The following is a 15572-nucleotide window of genomic DNA, read 5'->3' as shown; positions in this document are numbered from 1 at the left end:
ATGCAGATTCTATTCAAGTGTCACAAAGATTCATTGCCTGTGATAACTAGATCTCAAAGATTAATTACCTGTGATAATTAGATTGCCAGGTGAGCCCAATTTAAGGGAAAACTACTAAAGGTGGGCGTTCCACATTATTAAGCAGACGCAATTTTCAAGCAATATGGGGAAGAAAAAGGATCTCTCTGCTGCCGAAAAGAGTGAAATAGTTTAATGCCTTGGCCGAGGTATGAAAACATTAGATATTTCATGAAAGCTTAAGCGTGAGGATAGCACTATTAAGAGATTTGGGGCTGATTCAGAGCACAGACAGGTTCGGGCAGATAAAGGCACATTGAGAAAGATTTCTGCCAGATCCATGCATTGGATCAAGAGAGCAGCTGCTAATATACCATTACATAGCAGCAAACAGATATTTGAAGCAGCTGGTGCCTCTGGAGTCCCACAGACATCAAGGTTTAGAGTCCTCCAGAGTCTTGCAACTGTGCATAAACCTTCTATTCGGCCACCACTAACCAATGCTTACAAGCAGAAAAGGCTGCATTGGGCAGAAAGATACATAAAAAAAAATAACTGTTCACTGATTAGTGCCGTGCAACCCTGGATGGTCCAGATGGATGGAGTAGTGGATGGTTGGTGGACGGACATCCTTTTTTATCAAGGCTGTGACATCAGCAAGGAGGTGGTGGAGTCATGTTTTGGGCCGGAATCATGGGAAGAGAGCTAGTCTGCCCCTTTACGGTCCCCGAAGGTGTAAACATGACCTCTGCAAAGTATGTGGAGTTTCCGACTGACCACTTTCTTCCCTGGTACAGAAGGAAGAACTATGCTTTGTGTAATAAAACCATCTTCATGCATGACAATGCACCATCTCATGCTGCAAAGAATAACTCTGCATCAATGGCTGCTATGGGGTTAAAAGAAGAGAAAGTCATAGTATGGCCACCATCCTCCCCTGACCTCAATCCTATTGAGAACCTTTGGAGCATCTTCAAGAAAAAGCTCTATGAGGGTGGGAGGCAGTTTACAGCCAAACAGCATCTCTTTGAGGCTATTCTGACATCTTGCAAACAAATTCAGGCAGAAACTGTCCAAAAACTCACAAGTTCAATGGATGCAAGACTTGTGAAACTGCTATCAAATAAAGGTCCTATGTTAAAATGTAACGTGACCTGTTAAGATGTTTAAAAAGTTAAAATGTTGTTAAAAGTTTGATTGAAATAGCTTTTTATTCCAGTAAATATGCTGCAAACACAACAAATGACAATTTTCAGTTCTTTACAACCTATAAAGTGTTTTGAAACTTACTGCTCATAATAATTATCGTACAGTGCATTGTAAGTTTTTTATGTTTAAAAAAAATAATACTGTTATCATTAGGAGATTTGTTCAATAAAATTTGAATTGTACTCTGATAACATGAAAAATGTCATATATTAATTTGGAACAGGGTGTATATCTTTATTAGAACATTTTGGGAGAATGAGGTCTGTTTACAGGTTGCTGCCATTTGGTAAACAATGGCCCCGACTGAGGAGCAGACAAGGAATGATTACAGCATGTGCTGCAACTTCACTGATTGTGCCATAGTCTGCTGTGAAATTAGATGTTCTGCAACAGTTCTGGGTGGGACCTGGTAGAAGTGTTGTGAGAGGGGAAAGAACAGGGTGGGAGGGCTGTGATGTATAGCTGAGGGGAGGAAATTTGGGAAATGTAGCACTAAGCAACTGCTCAGCCAGGAAGTACGGGACCAAGACCCCCAAAATAAACTGATTTTTAATGGTTTCAAAACTGGGGCAGACAGGTAAGCAATGTTATTTGCAGCAATGTTAACTTGGTCTGCTCTTTCCTCAGCTCATTACCGCCGGTTTCTCCGTTTCCCATTGCAGCATTTTTATTTTGTTTTTAATTTTTTATCTGATGTTGGAATACCTCTTTAGAGGAAGGGTCAAACGTAACAGATCTGCAGCGTAAAATACGCTGCGAATCTGCTGATGACCCTATAGTGTGCCTCCTGCCTGTGCCTGCACACAGGGACTCGCCAGTCGCCATGCGCATGAGCAGTGTAGCAGGGGGAGCAAGTGTGATGCCTGTGAGTACACTGTGTTTTGTTGGGTTGTGCGCCAGATTCTGTCGCATTGCGCCAGAAATTCTGTCTGCGCCAGGATTTTCAGCAGAATTTGCGGCAGAAATGAAAAAACCCCGACTAACTCTCCATTTTGGCAAGAAAACACGGAAAAGGGGTGTGGTCTCCAAAACGGGGCGTGTTCCCGAAATTTTTACAAAAAAACAACATATTTACTAAGGTTTCCACATAAAATGTGGTGGATTTCAGCTGAGGAAAACCAGACAGATCAGAGCAGGTGTAAAAATAGCAAAATGTAGGGAAAGGGGAAAATGTAGGGAAACCTTAGTAAATACTGTGGAAAATAAATTGTAGGGAATAAAAACCCACAAAGAAACCTACACAACACTCTTAGTAAATCAGGGCCAGTGTGTGGTTACTCGCAGGTCCCTGTGTGTCTGCTCTTAGCGGCGGATTGCTGCTACGAGCAGACAACGCAGCCTATAGGGTTGGTCATCAGCAGAACCGCAACGTAAAATACGCTGCCGATCCGTTACGTGTGACCCTACCCTAAATTGCCTTGCAATACTACAATTCTCCTGTAGTGGCCACTGCAGGGAAAATGTATGACTGCCCCAGGATTTCAGCAGCCATGATCTCCAGGATGGACTACTTTTGAGAAGACATTGTCCAGTTGGGGAAACCCCTTTAGTTAAGCTTTTTGCATGTTTTTTGTTTTCTTGAGTGGTTCAGTTCATAGAAATAAATTATTATTTTTTTTGTGTCTTCCTCAGGTGGAACGATTCAGTCAGGAGGTCCAGATACCAGAAGCTCGATGCTTTTATGGCTTTCAGATTCTCATCGAGAATATTCACTCTGAAATGTACAGCCTTCTTATCGAGACGTATATCAAGGATCCTCAGAAACGGTACGGTGGGATTGCGGTCACGGAATACATTCACTTTTCCAAATATTACTACATTTTAACTAGATTTAACCCACAGCGTTCACAGTTAAAGGGATTATCCAGGCGCCAAAAGTTTTCTATGTACAGCTAATAGCAATATTTTAAAAAAAAAAGTCATACTTGCCTTACCTGAGTCCCCTACAGCTTCTGGTCCTCCAGTCGTCTTGTTACTTCCTACTTCCAAGACTTTTTGACCTCACCAGGAGCTACCTGCTCAGTCACTGTCCAATGGTGTCAATGATTTGCTGAGACGAGTTTGACTCAGAAGTAGGAAGTAATGGGAGACCGGATGCCAAATGACATTACAGTGATAGCTGTGGAGGGCCAGGGGGTAGGTGAGTATTTTTTTTTTTTTATTATTATTATTATTATATTTTTTTTATATTGCCACCAACCATATATAAAAAATGGTCCCTTTTTAAAATCCAAGTAAAATTTGAGTAACTTAGTAAATTCTTTCCTTTTACTAATCTTCTAATGAGTAAAAAAGGAGTAAAGAACTTTTAAAGAGGTTTTTCAATTTTTTAGATTCTTTTCTCATAAAGATTAAAGTGTTTCGAACAAACTGTTCCGAACGCTGGTGCCGGGAGCTCGTGACGTCATAGCCCCGCCCCCTCAATGCAAGTCTATGGGAGGGGGCGTGACAGTCGTCACGCCCCCTCCCATAGACTTGCATTGAGGGGGTGGGGCTTGACATCATGAGGGGGCGGGGCTATAATGTCATGAGCTCCCGGCACCAGCGTTCGGAACAGTTTGTTCCTAATGCTGATCAGCGGAGTACCCCTTTAAGAACCTCTTTTGGAGACTCGAGCAGGATTCCAATCACCTGTGAGAACCCTGAGGGCTCAGTTTCCCCGCAGCACCATCACATGAGAAATTAAGCATTACACAGTGTCCATTCAAATGAGTGGGTTGTCTGTATAATTTAGGACCGGACTGATCCTCCACACAGAGAGGATCTTTGTAACCACTCCCTACTTTGGCTTTAATTTCAGAATTCCCTAATAGGGTTTATGACTATAGGTTCGCAAAAGTTTATTTTTAGAGGAAAAGAAATCAATTATTGGATTTTACATGCATTCATTTACATATGTTACGCATATTAAAATAAATGTGGTGTTATTTAAAAAAAAAATTTCTGTGTATTTTTTTTTCTAGTAATTTTTTATTTAATGCTATTGAAACAATGCCGTGCATTAGAAGAAAAGCTGAGTGGGCCTTACAATGGATATCAAACCGAGAAGCTTCCTTTGGTATGTATTACGAAGTAAGAGCTACTAGGCCATGTTCACATGGCGGAATTTTTGCAGAATGTCCACCTGGAAAGTTTTTGAGGCAAACAGCGGCGTATGGCCGTTGACTGTCCAGGCATGCTAGGAGTTGCAGTTTTGCAATATCTGTAGGGCCATAGAGTGGAGACCACTGGTTAGGTCTTCAGTCCTATAGATAAGACTAGGACTTGCAGGTGTAATACAGATAAGGCTTCTTTCACATCTGCTGTTAGGACACGGCAGTGTGACGCCCGTCGGGGGAGCCTGTGGGAATAGCGGGAGAAAAAATACTGCTTGGACCGTCTTTCCTCCTGTTACTCCCCCTGAAAAACAGCAGTGCCCAATGGACCACATTGACTATAATGGGGTCCATCGGGAACCGCTGTTGCCCGTTGCACCCTGTCAAAATGACGTCCGTCAAACTTGGGGAAAAAAAGAAAGAGAGTTTGACGGCTGTTCTTGACGGGGTGCAACGGCAGTGTAAAAGAAGCCTAAAAAAGGCCTTTGCTGTAGTGTGAATTGTCACTGTTGTCTCTCATATTGTGTTCATTATAGGGGAGAGAATTGTGGCGTTTGCTGCTGTAGAGGGGATCTTCTTCTCGGGATCCTTTGCTGCTATTTTTTGGCTGAAAAAGAGAGGTCTGATGCCCGGACTCACTTTCTCCAATGAACTTATCAGTCGGGATGAGGTAACATATATCAGATCTTAAGTATATGAGAAGTACAGGTTGGCACTGCTGTATCAAGCTGTCCAAACCAATAACACTCGGTCATCCAGGCACAGCCATAATTCTGAGGTTGTGTCTCCAGATGGTGCTTAGTCACAAAAGTCCAGTAGCAATCAAATCCAAAGTATATGAGAAATGAATGGACGGCACTCACCACTTATTGCTGTGACACTTAACTCATCAGATAAAAAGCAGGTACGTATTACAGGTGCGTTTCAATAAGCAACAATTGTTTCACGCTGGTTGCGCTTCTTCCTGGCTTACACACTAGAAAGAAGTGCAACCAGCGTGAAACAATTGTCGCTTATTGAAACGTAATACTGCTTCTTATCTGATGGAATAAACTGTCACAGCAAGAAGTTGTGAGTGCCGTCCATTCATTTCTCATATTGACTTATGCAAACCTAATATAATATTTGGGGTAATGTATACCCCCTGTTCTACCATCATAGAATATTGAATGTCCATGACCATCGAAAAGTTGCCGGTTGTGTGCATCTATACAGATCAATTAAATGCTGGGTTATCCTTTAAGGAATTGTCCATTATATACAGTTTTTTAGTGTAAAAATAAAAGTGCCCTGAACTTGTTGACTTTGCCCTTTTAGGGTTATTGCTGTACATGTCATTTTCTGACCTCTCTCTCCCCAGGGTCTTCATTGTGATTTTGCTTGTTTAATGTTTTACCACCTGGTGAATAAACCTATACAACAGCGAGTCGCTGAGATCATAGCCAGCGCGGTGAGAATAGAACAGGTAAAGTGTCCTTATTATAACTGAATATTCTACTAAGGGGGTACCATACAGAGGAGACAGGGTGCCCCATACACTCAAGAGAGGGGGTGCCCCATACACTCAGGAGAGGGGGTGCCCATACACTCAGGAGAGGGGGTGCCCATACACTCAGGAGAGGGGGTGCACCATACACTCAGGAAAAGGCGGTGCTCTATAGACTCAGGAGAGAGGGTGCCCAATAATAGGCACAGAAGAGTGGTTGTCACCCATAGACACAGGAGAGTGGGTGCCCCATAGACACAGGAGAATGGGTGCCCCATAGGCACAGTAGAGGGGGTGCCTCATAAACTTTGGAGAGGGGGTGCTCCATAGACATGGGAAAGGGGGTGCCTCATAAACACAGAAGAGGGGGTGCTCCATCAAGACGGGAAAGGGGGTGCCTCATAGATACTGGAGAAAGGGTGCCCTGTAGACACAGGAGAGAGAAGGTGCCCAATAGACACAGTAGAGAGGGTGCCCAAGAAAAGGCACAGAAGAGGGTGTCCTATACACAGGAGAGTGGGTGCCCCAGAGACACAGGAGAAGCGTGCCCCATAGACGCGGTAGAGGGAGGGTTCCCCATAGACATTGGAGAGGGGGTGCTCCATAAAGATGGGAAAGGGGGTACCTCATAAACACAGGAGGGGGGGTGCTCCATCAGGATGGGGAAGGGGGTGCCGTGTAGATACAGGAGAGAGGGTGCACTGTAGACACAGGAGAGAGAAGGTGCCCAATAGACACAGTAGAGGGGTTACATCAAAGAAACAGTAAAGAGAGGGTGCCCATAAATACAGAAGAGTGGTGCTCCTTAGATACAGAAAAGAGGGTGCCTCATAGACCCGAGAGAGGGACCAATTTGGACACATTGACAATTCCCATTTGCCAGCAATTCATTTCCTCTGGGGAGGGGAATCATGGGCAGGTTGTTTTCTTCCCAGGAGCTCAGGGGATGGGCAGGTCTGCTATCTAGAGTTCACCCCAATATGTTATGAATCCATACCTAAGCATTTATAGCAACCCAGACAATCCCTTAAAATGCTTTCCCATTGTACAATGGATCTGGCAGGATATAGTGGTTTTCATTATGTGCATATGATTTCCTTCCTAACAGTTACATAGATGAGTAGTACTACATCCACTCCATGTAAAATTGTATCCAGCTGGATATGTAATACTGAGTGGTTCCAGGGTCCGGGGTTTAGAAATGTAATTTTCAGAACGTCTTAGAAGATCCATCCAGGTCCATCCATTAATAATAAGCCAGGACGCCATGTGGCTGGCAGCAAGTCGCCCTCACTGTATTTCATACATTTTATTAATTTTTTTTCCTTCCCAGGAGTTTTTAACAGAAGCTTTACCTGTGGATCTCATTGGGATAAACTGCAGATTAATGAAGACTTATATAGAATTTGTGGCAGATCGACTCCTGGGGGAACTGGGTTATTCCAAGGTAAATTAAAGGTTTTCCCTGAATTGCCAGGATTACCAGTCTGGGTATTAACCCCTTTGGAAGCTGTAAATACATATTGGTTGTCACCCAGCTTTCCCTAAATATGTCTAGCTGAATAGAATACTTTAAGGCTGGGTTTATACTGAGAAATCTTGGGGCAGAAAAATTCCATCTGGAGATTCCGAGGGCGACATGTGCCAACTGAATCAGTCTAAAAAACAAACATGGCTCTATGTGTCTGTCATACTTGCATCATCCCCCATAGTAAAAAGGGGAGACGGTCCTGATATCTGACATCTTTATGTTGCTTTCTCTGACAGCTGGTCTATGTCTATGGCTGTCTTAGGCTGGGTTCACACTTGTGTAATACAGACTAATTTGTGCATATGTATTACTAGGGGTGTAAGAAAAAAATCGATTGACTCGATTATCGCGATTTTTTCTTTGGCGATACGGTATTGATTCAAAATATTTCTGAATCGATCCTTTTTAGGTATGTGGAATTCGTATCTCCCGACGCCCGGGACATGCAGTTCCGGGCACAGGGCAGGTGAATTTTTCCGGCTCGTGCAAGCAGGGCCGGACCTGACAAGCGAGGCGGTGCATGGGTTCGGAAATCTCACCTCACAGCAGGACTCTGCTGGACTAGGCTCTATCAATGGATCGCAGAGCAATGGAGTTCAATAGAACTCTATTCATCTGTCTGAGGAATCTAATGATTCCTCCTAAAAGTCTAATAGTGTATAAAAAAAAAAATGTTTTAATAAAAGTGTAAAAGACATTGTTTTTGAGACAGAATCGGGATATATTGCGATATATCGTCTCGTAAGCAGAATTGGGATATATTTCAGGATATATCATATCGTCATATGTGTATCGCGATATGTATCGTATCGCCAAATTCTTACCGATTCACACCCCTACGTATTACAGCTATAAGTCCCGGCCGAACTGAGGGCATGCTGACCCGAACTGTCCTAAACCCAATTACAGGTCTGATGACCCGAACTGTTCTGAACCCTCCAAACTATAGTTCTGAAAAAATCTGGTTGCTAGGAACACACTGTCTATCAACCACAGTCAGTGTCCTGCATTAGGCCAAACTGGCCCTGTGCAGAGTACAGGGAAGGAGAAAGCTCTACAGGCAGCTGCAATCCAAGTGTAGGAGAGAATTACTAACCATACAGTTCTTAAAGTGTACCTGTCATAAGCAAAAGTTTTATATATAATTATCAACAAAAATAGTTCCCATGGTCCTAAGTCTCAGCACTATCTCAAAGAGTGTAGTCAACAAACATTGTATACAATGTTTTATATAATGGACAGAGCCCTGCTTGTCCTCAGTGTACAGAGCCCTGCTTGTCCTCAGTGTTTAGAGCCCTGCTTGTCCTCAGTGTACAGAGCCCTGCTTGTCCTCAGTGTACAGAGCCCTGCTTGTCCTCAGTGCACAGAGCCCTGCTTGTCCTCAGTGCACAGAGCCCTGCTTGTCCTCAGTGCACAGAGCCCTGCTTGTCCTCAGTGTACAGAGCCCTGCTTGTCCTCAGTGTTTAGAGCCCTGCTTGCCCTCAGTGTACAGAGCCCTGCTTGTCCTCAGTGTACAGAGCCCTGCTTGTCCTCAGTGCACAGAGCCCTGCTTGTCCTCAGTGCACAGAGCCCTGCTTGTCCTCAGTGCACAGAGCCCTGCTTGTCCTCAGTGCACAGAGCCCTGCTTGTCCTCAGTGTACAGAGCCCTGCTTGTCCTCAGTGTACAGAGCCCTGCTTGTCCTCAGTGTACAGAGCCCTGCTTGTCCTCAGTGTACAGAGCCCTGCTTGTCCTCAGTGTACAGAGCCCTGCTTGTCCTCAGTGTACAGAGCCCTGCTTGTCCTCAGTGTACAGAGCCCTGCTTGTCCTCAGTGTACAGAGCCCTGCTTGTCCTCAGTGTACAGAGCCCTGCTTGTCCTCAGTGTACAGAGCCCTGCTTGTCCTCAGTGTACAGAGCCCTGCTTGTCCTCAGTGTACAGAGCCCTGCTTGTCCTCAGTGTACAGAGCCCCGCTTGTCCTCAGTGTACAGAGCCCCGCTTGTCCTCACTGCACAGAGCCCTGCTTGTCCTCAGTGTACAGAGCCCTGCTTGTCCTGCCCTCACTTCCTGTATTTGGTCTCTTTACTAAGCCACACAGGCAATAGCTGTTGGAACAGCATTTTTTCACCCAAAAAATATACACATTTTTAACCAATGTATATTACAAACATACATATAATATTATTATCTACATTATATAAAAAGTTTTTGCTAATGACAGGTACTCTTTAAATTAGGTTACAGTGGCCATAGAGACCGATAACCAATATATATGGTGCCTAGAACCATGACAAAATAACATTTGGGCTCCCCAGATGTTTTCTCTTTGTCCTAATTTTATCTTATATTTTACTCCATATTTCATTTTCTTTCTAGGTATTTAATGCAGAAAATCCATTCGACTTCATGGAGAATATTTCTCTGGAGGGAAAAACCAATTTCTTTGAGAAGCGCGTGTCTGAATATCAGCGCTTCGCTGTCATGTCTCACACAGCTGATAATGTCTTCACTTTGGATGCAGATTTCTGATTTGTCCCTGGTATACCCGATGGCGCTATCACATCCCATATTATATATGAGGCCCATCTGAGGACTTACGCCTACCCCCTGTGTATGTTTTACTAAGCTGCTATAGAAGATGCCAAAGACGTTTTAATTTCGAAAGACACACCTCAGGGGGAATATATAATTCCCTGCGCCAGTGTAGAGTGACAAAATTGCGCGAAATGTGAGCGCGTACACATTTTTTCGTGTGAAGTGGTAGTTTGTGTAACTTTTTTTTCGGAGACACTTTGTTTGCAGAATTTGCTCAAAAAATGTACTACTCTACACTGGTGAAGGGAGTGATAAATTCCCCCTATTGTGTATGAGGAACAGGTGGATATGATCACGGTTATTTTAATGCTGTATCTGAACTCTGTCGACCTATCCAACAATTTTTTATGGTTCTAATATTATTGAAAGATTGCAAATAGTCCTGATATAAAAGGAACCTGTCATCAATTCTATGCTGCCCAAACTGGGCAACATAAAACTCATGCAGGTAACACGATGCCGGGACACTTTGATTACTCTGACGCGCTCGGGCGTATCAGAGTGACTATACTGTAATAATGCCGCAGAGACCCGGTTAACTAGTCCTTGGGGTGGGTCCTGGGCGCGGTTCTCTGCTCAGCTGGCTTGAGTGATGCGTCTCTCCCTATAGCCGGGTTCACGCTACTGAATTTCCGACTGGAATTCTGCTCAGGAATTTCGTTTGGAAATTCTGCTGCATGAAGCGTGACATGCAGATGAAGGGGTTTTTCATGAACCCATTCACACTGCAGAATTTTCTGGTCAGAATTTCTGACAGAAAATTCTGATAAAAAATTCTGCAAGAACATTTAACCTGCTGAATGTTATCGGCACTGGCCGCGCTCTGAAGCTCTGTATGGAAGGTTTCGGTCGGGAGCTTCTCAAGTGTGAACATGGCCTTTCAGTGTATAGAGAGACGCATCACTCAGCCGGGCAGAGAGCAAATGCCAGGACCTACCCTAATGACTAGTTACCTGGGTTTTGGCAGAATTCTTAAATAGTACCTGTCACCAAATAAACTGTTCTAAACTAACTCAGGCTGTGTTCCCCAACTACTCCTAACACCCCTCCCACAATAAAAAAAAAAATCCAGAGCTTTAAAAAGCTGTGTATCTTACCTTTTTTCCTGCTCGCATAGTGCAATTTCCCAGCAGGAGAAAGTGGGCATTTCCCAGCAGGCATGACATCACTGAAGCCTGCTGGGGGAACACTTCTGCCCTCACATTGTTGCAGCGCTGTGATGAATAGAAGACCTAAGGCTCTGTGCATGTTTCAGTCTGTGTTGCTATCAGTAAGGTTCTCCTTCAGCACTCAGTCTATGCAGCTTTCTGTGAGAATCTGTGGAGCTTTTACTTTCTGTGCAGCTGACAATCAATCTCAGGGCAGAGAAGTACTTCCTGAATTCGGACTTCTGCCAGGCCGGGATGAGACCAAACTCACTGTATTAATTGGGGCAGGGAACAGAACAGCGCCACTTAGTGGCCTTTTTTTTCTATTACATTTTAAACATATTTATGTTGATAATTTTAAAAGCAAGTGAATGGGAAAGTGTCTGCTTATTACACAAGGAACACTATATTAAAAGTTTTATTTGGTGACAGGTACTCTTTAAACTATGATAACTTAGATACACCTAGGCATCTCAGAGTAATCATAGTTTCCCTGAATTGCCCTGCATGCAACAGTTTTATGCTGTCCACAGTTTGGGCTGCATAGAACTGATGACAGGTTCCTTTTAAAATGTCTTACCATTTTATGTAGATACAAGAGTTGCAGAGATGGACATCCCCTGTAAGGCCACGTTCACACAGTGGAATCTCCAAGTGCAGCAGAAAAATTCCAATTCTGTTTCAGCCGAGTCTCTATTGTCTCCAGAGGGATTCTGCTGCACCGAGCACAACATTTGCTTTGGAAATTCTTATTCTAAATTATTATTCTTTTCAGTATTAGTTTGGAAATGCATTGCCGTCTAAGGAGATTCCAAGGGGTCCTAGCACCGGCATGTTCTGCCTTTGCCTGCTGTCTGGGGAATGTCTTCCCAGAAATTTTCCAGACGGACATTCCGCTGTGTGAACATAGCCTAAGGGGTTGTCCTGGATAACAAAACGGGCTCTGTTTTTTATTCCAGAAACAGCACCACACCTGTACACAGGCTTTGTCTGTTGTCGCAGTTCAACCGATTCCTCTATATTAGGGATGATTAAAGGAGTACTCCGGCACGCACTTTTTTCCTTTTATCCCGTCCGGGCTGCAAAATAAAAGAAAACACACTTTCTCTTACCTGCCAACGAGCCCCCGGAGCTCCAGTACACTCCGGTACAGTTGTTCGGTCCCCGGGCTGTATTCTTCTTACTTCTTGTTAGCCCGGCACGTCACACGGAGCTTCAGCCTATCACCAGCCGCAGCGATGTCCCGCCTCAGCCGGTGATAGGCTGAAGCTCCGTGGGACGTGCCGGGCTGACTGGAAGTAAGAAGAATACAGCCCGGGGACCGAACACCTGTACCGGAGTGTACCGGAGCTCCGGGGGCTCGTTGGCAGGTAAGAGAAAGTATGTTTTATCCCGGACGGGATAAAAGGAAAAAAGTGCGCCCGGAGTACTCCTTTAAAGGGATATTCCAATTTAAAATTACTTATCTATAGGATAGGGGATTAGGAAATAAGGGTCAGATCGCGGGGAGGTCCCAGTGTTCTCAGGTCTTTGTAATAAATGTAGCTGCTGAAGAGAGCAGAGTACATGCTTAATTACCTGGGGCAGCTCCCATATCAAAGAGCCGGAGGGGGGTAGGTCCATTCTGGAAATCGCAAGGGGTCTCCGAGGTTGTACCACCCAAAATCTGAGGCTTGGTTCACACCACGTTTTTGCAATACAGTTCCTGTATCAGGTTTTTGATTTTTTTTTAAACGGATTCCTCAAAACCGGACTAAACTGTATCAAAAGTGTACAAATTTTTATCTGTATACGGTTTGAAAAATGATGTCCTGTTGCATCCATTTTTTAAGAAAAAAAAACGTAATACTTTTTAACTTTTCACTCCGTTATGAATAAAGTTTTACTTGTTTGATTGAAATTCCAAGAAAAAAAACTGAGCAAAGCCAAAAACCGTGTAGTGAAAACCAGATGGAACCGTACGCACATACAGGTCTGTACGGTTCCCATTGACTCCCATGTTTAAAAAAAAAACGCATACGGTTTAATACCTGGACCAAAAATTATGGTAGGCCACGGTTTTCTGTCCGGAAAACGAAGACAACCGAATACATTACGGTGCATACGGTTTTGAATGGGAAGTCTATGGGCACGGTTTTCTGTACGGTTGCTTATGTTTTTCTATTTATGAAACCGTATAGTAAAATCGTGGTGTGAACCCACCCTAACACTTATTTCCTATCCTGTCCATAGGGGAACAGTCATTTCAACTCAGAATACCCCTCTAACTGCAATACAAGATATAGCCCATGGGCGGCGCTGCTTTAGTAATAAAGAAACCTTTTTTTTTTTTTTTCGCATCCCAGGCAACCCCTTTGAGAGAAAAAGATAGTGGTTATTTGTAAAAAGAGATATAAGACGATTTTATTCACCATTTTTATTCCATAAATTATTCTTTTTTCTGCCAGTAAGGCTCCACATTTGCATTATAAGTGGGTCCCTGTTGCTGTTGCTCTATATCAGTGCCTTCAGCTTTTGCAAAACTACAACTCCCAGCATGCCCGGACAGCCAAAGGCTGTCCGGGCATGCTGGGAGTTGTGGTTTTGCAACAGCTGCATGCACATTGGGAAACACTGCTCTTCTTGTTCCTGTTTGTACTTTAATTCAGGTCATATCCTTAATATAAAAAAGGGTTTATCTAGGGGCACAGTGACACCCCCGTACATGTGGCCATGCCTGGTACTGTAGTCCTGCCCCATTCACTTGAATGTGTGATTACATTCCCACCAATCACACAAATTCTATTCCTGGGAAAACGCCTATTAAAATCCGCCTTATAGATGTTTTGTGCCGCTTCTTGGCGTCTCGAATTGCACTGTTACCTCCTTTTGTTCTGCAGTCGACATCAGGAGATGTTCCGAAACGCGTGACATGCTAAATGTTGGCCATTGCTGACGGGATGAAGCGCTGAATGGTTTTATATGCTGAGGACTTTGTTTTTGTGTGTTATGACGTAGCTACTGATGTAGATGTAGTATAAGCTAAAGGGCCATAATGGGTAGTGGTCAGTTTACATATCTGTATAGGAGGACGCTGCTGTGTTGTTGTTTTTTTCCCCAATGTTTTAAAGGGTACCTTTCATCGAAAAAACTTTTGCTATATTATAGATTAATGTATGCAGAATAACTTTTACAATTGCATGTTATTAAAAAAATATGCTTCTTTCTATTTAATTTTCCACAAAAAATTATCACTAGGGGTCTCCCTACCAGTCCTGGCCTCAAGCCTTTTTTTTTTTTATAGATTTCAGACTCATGCTGGAGTTCTAAATCTCAGACTGTAGCCGGGACACAGACAAGCTCAGCACTGCTCCCTGCTTGTGACTCAGACAGGCAGGAGCCAGCACTGTGCTCATAACACAGCAGGGCATACTCCTGACTCTGCCTTACTGAATGCCCTCATTCATTTTACTATTTGAGCTCCATCTTTCTTCTCTCTGCACATGCAGTTGTAAACAGAGAGGAGAAGATTCAGAGCTGCCGGCTGCTGTGTTCACAGCCTCTCTGCTGGGCCACGCCCCCTTCCTCCCTTACACTAGGACGGCTGAATGAGCAGCCAAGAAGACAATAAATCAGGTAGAAAGAGGGGGTTTTGAATGAAAAGAAACACAGGGATAGTGTCAGTGAGAGTCAGGGACAGATGGGGGGGGGGGGGGGGGAGGATTAGGGAGAGTACTCTTTAAACTTACTAGGTGCTTTTATGTAGAAGATAAAAAAAAGGTGTCAAATTTATCATAGACAAAAGGAATATTGTCCAAAACTCCCCTGACAAAGTAAACTTACTGTCTGAATTATTTCACTACAATCTGATGAGATGTGAATATCTAATTTGAATATTCACATATTAATCTTATTTGAATATAAATTTTTTTTAAGACCAAGTACGACTACTGATACCAATAGCCGATACTTTTTTTTTTTTTTATGTCATGTGACAGCAGATGTCATGCTAGACTTTGTGAAGCCTTAGGCGAAAGTCAAGCATGAGGTCCTCACTGACACCCCTAATTAATGGTATGACCCCCAGTAGGGAATCCCTCTATTAGGTAGAAGCCACAGTAGGTAGGGAATTCCCCCCCCCCCCCCTTTTAGGGAGATGCTCCAGTAGGTAGGTAAGGTAATCTCTAATTTTATATAGACGCTCCCTGAAGATTGTTGGGTAGGGAATCCCCACTATTAGAGAGAAGCCCTCGGTAGGTAGGTAATCCTCCCCCCCCCCCCCCTATTGGGTAGACGCCCCAGTAGGTGGGTAAGTAGAGAATCCCTCTTTTAGGTTGAAGACCCCAGTAGGTAGGGAACTTCATAGGCTGAAGCCCCCAGTATGTATGGAACCCTCCTCTTTATAGTATAAGCCTTTAGTAGTCAGGTAGGTAGGTAACCTCCTATTAGGTAGATGCCCTCCAAAAGAAAATAATAAAAATCCATCTCACCTCTCCTCTGTTCCTGTGCATCTTCCCTCGCTCAGGGCTTTGCAA

The 15572-nt window shown here is 43.7% G+C and overlaps 1 protein-coding gene across 1 annotated transcript in view; it reads left to right on the top strand.

Annotated features, from left to right (window-relative positions):
• Nucleotides 1-12180, top strand: part of RRM2B (ribonucleotide reductase regulatory TP53 inducible subunit M2B) — a 33891-nt gene extending 21711 nt beyond the window's left edge. The window contains exons 4-9 of the mRNA XM_056522530.1: nt 2860-2993; nt 4191-4285; nt 4859-4992; nt 5683-5787; nt 7142-7255; nt 9692-12180. Coding sequence (XP_056378505.1) covers nt 2860-2993; nt 4191-4285; nt 4859-4992; nt 5683-5787; nt 7142-7255; nt 9692-9844 — 735 coding nt within the window. The 3' untranslated portion in view covers nt 9845-12180. The remainder of the gene's footprint in view (nt 1-2859; nt 2994-4190; nt 4286-4858; nt 4993-5682; nt 5788-7141; nt 7256-9691) is intronic.
• The last annotated feature ends 3392 nt before the right edge of the window (nt 12181-15572 follow it).

Source organism: Hyla sarda, chromosome 5 (assembly GCF_029499605.1).
Source record: "Hyla sarda isolate aHylSar1 chromosome 5, aHylSar1.hap1, whole genome shotgun sequence".
Lineage (NCBI taxonomy): Eukaryota > Metazoa > Chordata > Amphibia > Anura > Hylidae > Hyla > Hyla sarda.
The sequence above is the reverse complement of the archived record's forward strand: the minus strand, read 5'-3'. Positions and strand labels throughout refer to the sequence as shown.